At 41.2% G+C, this 6252-nt stretch overlaps 1 protein-coding gene across 1 annotated transcript in view; it reads left to right on the top strand.

Moving 5' to 3' along the window:
• LOC140334493 (galanin receptor 2b-like) overlaps window positions 1–5908 on the top strand; it is a 14488-nt gene extending 8580 nt beyond the window's left edge. Inside the window, exons 2-3 of the mRNA XM_072416770.1 lie at window positions 771–1161; window positions 2817–5908. Coding sequence (XP_072272871.1) covers window positions 771–1161; window positions 2817–3552 — 1127 coding nt within the window. The 3' untranslated portion in view covers window positions 3553–5908. The remainder of the gene's footprint in view (window positions 1–770; window positions 1162–2816) is intronic.
• The last annotated feature ends 344 nt before the right edge of the window (window positions 5909–6252 follow it).

Here is a 6252-nt window from a genome sequence, read left to right on the forward strand (position 1 = left end):
ATCCTTAACAATATCTCTAACCCTGGTGTCCCCAACAATAGCCCCCACACTAGCCCCAATGCTAACCCTGTCCCTAACACTAACATCAACCCTAACGTTAACTTTGTCTCCAAAAAAATCCCCAACACTAACCCTAATGCTAGTCTTGTCCTTAACTATAACTTTAACACTAACCCCAATGCTACCTCCAATGCTATCTTTATCACTAACACTAAGCCAAATGCTAGCTTTGTCCCCAACAATAACCCCAGCACTAACCTTGATGCTAACTATATTCCCGAGAATAAGTCTAACCCTAATGGTAACCCTAACCCTAATGTAAGCTCAATTCTACCCCAAATACTAACTCTATCCCTAACACCAACCCTAATAGGAATTATATTCCTAACAATAACTCAAATACTAACCTTATTGCTAACCGTATTACTAACACTAACATCACCCTAACGCTAACTCTGCCCCCCCAAAAAAGTTAAAAACACTAACCCTAATGTTAACCCTTTCCGTAATAATAACCCCAATGCTATCCTTATCCCTTAAACAAAGTGTAATTCTAGCTTTGCCTCCAACAATAACCCTAACACTAACCGCAAATTCTAACCCCATCACTACTAGTAACACTAACCCAATGCTAACTCTAACCCAAATTCTAACCCTGATACTAACCTCATCGCTATCACCAACCCTACGACTTACCTTAATGGGAGAATAGACAAGGATCTAGGAGGGGAATTTGCTTTTTCAGCTGACTTTATTTTCTTCTCTTCCAGCTCCTCCAGCTGTGTCCATGTCGGACCCCGATGACTTTGCGGCCTTGGCGGGCTCCTGGAACTCATCAGATCTGAGTCTCTTTAACCCAGCCAGTGTGGTTGTTCCGGTTATCTTCTCCCTCATCTTCCTGCTGGGAACAGTGGGGAACAGTCTTGTCTTAGCCGTCCTTCTGAGAAGTGGCCAACGCACTCACAATACCACCAACCTCTTCATCCTGAATCTCAGTGTGGCCGATGTGTCCTTCATCATCTTCTGCGTCCCATTCCAGGCCACCATCTACTCCCTGGAGGACTGGGTCTTTGGGGCGTTCATGTGTAAAGCTGTCCACTTCTTCATCTACCTGACCATGTATGCCAGCAGCTTCACCTTGGCAGCGGTGTCTGTGGATCGGTAAGTCTGCTAGAGATCTCCAATCAGCATGGAGCATGAGCTTTGGGTATTGGAGACCTCCAGGGGGTGTGTCGTCCTCTGCAGAGAGACCACTGCTTCCACATAGAACAATAACCCTTTTCTTTTTCATTAGTGGCTGATATCTTTAAGAGCTGGTAGGGTGGCTCACTAAATGATAATGGAGGACAGATGTACTAAGGCTAGATTTTTACCAGGGATGATCATGATCAAGTGGCAAAAAAAACTATTACACCGATGAGTCCATCTCTGAAAGGAGAAAGGTGCCTGTCCAAATTCGGAATTTGAACATTCAGCAGTGTGTGCAGTCTTATCTCTCTTGCTGCAGTTACATAAAAATTATATTTAGGATTTTAACCTTTTTAACAACATAGCAGTAAATCAGTTTCAGGAAACTTCTCTACTTGCTTAGAGTGCGCCACCTGCTGGTTGTAAGTGATAATTATAAAAAATCATATATATATTTATATATTTGCCAGATTAAAAAAACAAAATTTATGTACCAGGCAATGAACACTTTTCAATAATGCTGAGAGATTAAAGACTGAATTATAGGAAGCTAAAAGTAAAGCATAAAATCCTGGTAATGATCTGGAAGAAACTGAGCCTGCAAATATCCATGAGGACTAATGAACCGTCTGTAAATTTATTACACCACCTACCACACTTCGTGGAGCAATAACAGCTAAAAGAGCAATACAATATCTGGAATCAGCAAATAGATTTAGCTGATTTCATTTCTTTAAAGCTAAACATCAAGCACAAAAAACATTGATTTCAAATATATTGTTCAATAGCCACAAAGGAAATAAATCCACTTTAAGAGCACCAAATGGCTTGGCAATCCCAGATATCATCCTGTAAAAATAGCTGTGACATCATCAGTGTGTTGTACATAGCCTGTGCAGAGAGCAAAGCTGTGGGAGGGTCTCAACAGGCCCCACCCAATACTGACAGCCTGTAGAAAACTACAGGGGGGTGGAGACAAGACCGGTCACTCTGCACAAGAACAGAGAGCAAGAGTTTCAGGTCTACATTACAGGAAGCTCCTGCACAAAGGCAAATTTTTTTGCAGGATTACTGCACAGATCTATACGAAATACCAAGATACAGATTTCTTTTTACAGATATTTGTTAACACAACATTCAGTTCTAAAGCATACCTACAGTCAGTTTAATTCGAGTTTAAAATTCCATCTTTCTTTAACTCATTCCTTAAGGTTTTTCCAGGGGATGGGCTTTATCTATTGAGCAGTCATGTGATACTGTTATGTGCACTCAGGAGACGGACGTGTGTTATCAGTATGAGGTCATAGGCAGATCAGCAATTGTCATATGACCTGTTAGCAGAGCCCTGAAGCATCCTCAGGCAGGGTTATCCTATTTATGTATAATTATTTTAAGTGGAGGTATAGGGAACATTTAAAGTTACCCCCACAGTAGGGTTGCAATGGCATTTGTGTCCTCTTTGGGAAGTAAGTGGGAATCCCCAGGTGTCCCCATTGGTAGATTTCTCGGCCTCCACCCAACCTGGTCCAATGGCTCCTTTGTAGAACCCAATGGTCAGTTTGAAGCTTCTCTTGGAAACATTTGCAAAGAGTAGAAAACACTAACTTATCTTTTTTTTCATTCTGCAGATACCTTGCCATCCGATATCCCCTACGTTCCCGGGAACTGAGGACTCCCTGCAATGCCGTTGCCACCATGGCCATTATCTGGGGCTTGTCTGTAGTCTTTGCTGGACCTTATTTAAGCTACTATGACCTGATGGACTTTGAGAGCAGCCACATATGCATGCCGGGGTGGAAAGAGAGGACTCGTAAAATCATGGACACAGGCACTTTCATTGTGGGATATGTCATTCCAGTGCTCATTGTAAGCCTATCCTACACCAGAACCATTAAATATCTCTGGACCGCAGTAGATCCCTTGGAGGACATGTCGGAATCAAAGAAAGCCAAGAGAAAAGTGACCAAGATGATTATTATTGTGACCGTCCTTTTCTGCCTATGTTGGCTTCCTCACCATGTGGTGGTCATGTGTTATCTATATGGTGACTTTCCATTCAACCAAGCCACATATGCCTTCCGACTCCTCTCCCACTGCATGGCCTACGCCAACTCTTGCCTCAATCCCATCGTCTATGCGTTGGTGTCCAAGCACTTCCGGAAGGGATTTCAGAAGGTCTTTAGCTGTCTCTTGAGGAAGAAAGGCCGGAACAAAGTTCATGTGGTCAATGCGGCTCATGCCGAACCTGGCTTTGACGCTGCTTCCACCGAAGTGTCCCACATCAATGAGGACCATGGAAAGAGAAATGCACGACAAACAACCGGTAACCATTCAGATTCTTCAAGACCCTTGGGCACTCCATAAACATCTGAAAAGAAAACAAGAAGAGGAAACCCAACCAGGAGCCACTGTTGTGTCGGTGAAGTTTCTGAAGCACCATCAATGGTCAGAAGTTTGGTGCTTTCTTCTGACTTTTTAGCCAAAAAAGATTATGCCTGTTTTGCTTTGAACCACAAAAACCCTGTGTTCCTAGGACATCCTCCATAAATGGTTTGGCTTCAGTGTAAGCTTTTTTTTTAGAGCACAAGTAGTGGTTGAACTCAAGAAAAAATAAACAAAAGGCCACCAACTTCAGGACAGGATATTTAAGAGAAAACTATGGCACCTATAGGTGAACTCCAGATTTTTTATATGGCTTCAATACAATCCAACAACCACTTTGTAATGGTTAAGCCAACAATGTGTAGGAAATATAATCTCCAGCAAGATTTAGGACTTCTACATTTCCATGTTCAAGATGTTTTAAATAAAATTGGACGCATAGTATAATACCGGAGAATAAATCAATATAAAAAAACCACCAAGCGGATGCTCCTTAGCTTTGCTTTGGGATTAAGGTCAAATCGAATTATTATTTCCTTCTTAACACAAAGAACGCAAATAGAGCATAAAAAACGGACAATAATATATCTCACGGTTGGAAATAAATATCGATGAGGATTTTACGTCAAGCATCTCTATGGAAACTATGTAGCATTAACAGATTTGGACATTTAGTTTTCCCTGTGGGGTCATTTTAGGGACTCGCTGCTGATGAAAGGGCAGAGGATGACCGGTAATCAAGACAAAGGTTGACATCTATGTATAAAATTGAGCGTTGAGTCGATGTAAGAAAGAGAAGGACGGTTTGATGATTTCGGGTCCAGCGGTCAGCGATGGCCTTTACCTATGTTCAAAGATATCAATATCATGGCAAAGGAAGTCAGCTTGGCTACCTAAAGAAATTGATGAAAATCGTTGGGGTTATTTAAAGCGATGCCAAATGGCTAAATAGACTGTTTTACTTTGTTTTACCTGTTCATGCTATTTACACAACTCTGCTACATTACTAAGCAGTTAGGTGGCGCAATTGTATCCTGAGGCAGAATCACAGCTCCCTGTGCCACCTACCTGGCTCACACTCACCCTGTTCAGTCTAGTTTGAGTATAGTGAAAGTGAAAATTGATTTAGATTTCAGTATATTGTGATTCAAGAACATTGTAAAGTGATCCAATTAGTGGACTGGAGGGTGATTTTTTTTTTATATACTGGAAGTTCTACTTTTATGTTGGAAACCTACTGATGACTACATATGGTAGGTGGATGAATGAACGACCCCACTCCTGCTGTGACAAGATTTATAAAACATTCCTGAATTTTGGTAGACTCCATTGCCGGCCATTTCAACATGTAAAAACTGTATGTACCTGGAATGTACCTACCTTATATTATGTCCTCCACTCGTGGTGTCCTAAAGATGGTGATGTCACTTGCTTTATGGCAGAACTGATCACTTTGGATCTCAATTGTCTTCCCAAATGTCTTCTGGGAAAGATGAGTGATCCTCCGTGCTCCCATGATCTTGCCCGAAGACCAGTGATGCCACCATTTAGGCACCATAGGCAGATGTCATTGGTAAGGTAAGTATATTTTTTACCCAACTGGGGTTTTGGGTGTTCCTATCCTCTTCTGTGTGCTCCAGCTCCTGCTATTGCATTTTCCATGATATAAAATGAAATGGAATGGTGAAAGCTATTCATAATGGTCCCAAGAGGTGCACAAAGATCTCACAGACCCCAAGAAGTGTAAGCACCCACCAGGTAATAAACCTTTTCTACCAAAAACTATAATATCAAATGGACTGACCCTTTAATGAACAACTGTACCCAAAACTTTGTCTTTTTGTATGTCTTTGATCAGTATTTCTGTACTTTAAAATGTTGCCCATTTTCTTTAGAGTTGGCCATTTTCATAAGAGTGGCTCTATTATTGGAGCTTCTGAATCCCTCAGGAACCATTGGAAGCCCATTGTACTCTTAAAAACCTTTCATTTTGCCTTAACCATTGACTTCAACCCAGTCAAAATTTTACCAAAATTTTCTGGTCGAAAAATTTGTTTTGCTCACCCCTTAATATAATGATGCATTGGTGTAATCCTGGTACCTCTGTACATTTTCTAATGATGGGGGCAACTGGTAGAAGCTGGGACTTTTAATGAAGTTATCTTTGGCCCTTTAAAGAAATAAAAGAAGCCATCGTGTTATTGAACATGCACACCCTCAAGACTAACCAGAATTTATGAAGGCGTTGTACGCATTATAAAAAGGACTTTATGAGTAAATGTTTATTGTCTATGGAAATGTTGGGCTTTTTCTGGTACAAGTTTTTGCCACACTGATATACCACTGAAAATTAAAAATAATGATTTCTAAAATATGATTTGCAAAGTTTTTTCTGCATCCTTTCCAGGTTTTCTATCTGGTTGGGAAGAGGGATTTAGATCCAGAACTAGGCAGGGGAGAGGGCAAGTAAACACAATCATTGCTGAGAGATGTGGTTTTAGAACCAGGCAGGAGATTAAACATCTCAGATATATGGGTCAGGCAGCAAAGGGAGAGGACAGAAGAACACCGTATCAAAACCAGTTAGGACAGCAGAGGAGGCAGTAGACAGAAACGGTCACAGAACCAGGCTGGTGGCAAGAGGGACCTAAGTGTAAAATTGGCTGCTAATAAATATATGTA

This window comes from Pyxicephalus adspersus, chromosome 7 (assembly GCF_032062135.1).
Source record: "Pyxicephalus adspersus chromosome 7, UCB_Pads_2.0, whole genome shotgun sequence".
Lineage (NCBI taxonomy): Eukaryota > Metazoa > Chordata > Amphibia > Anura > Pyxicephalidae > Pyxicephalus > Pyxicephalus adspersus.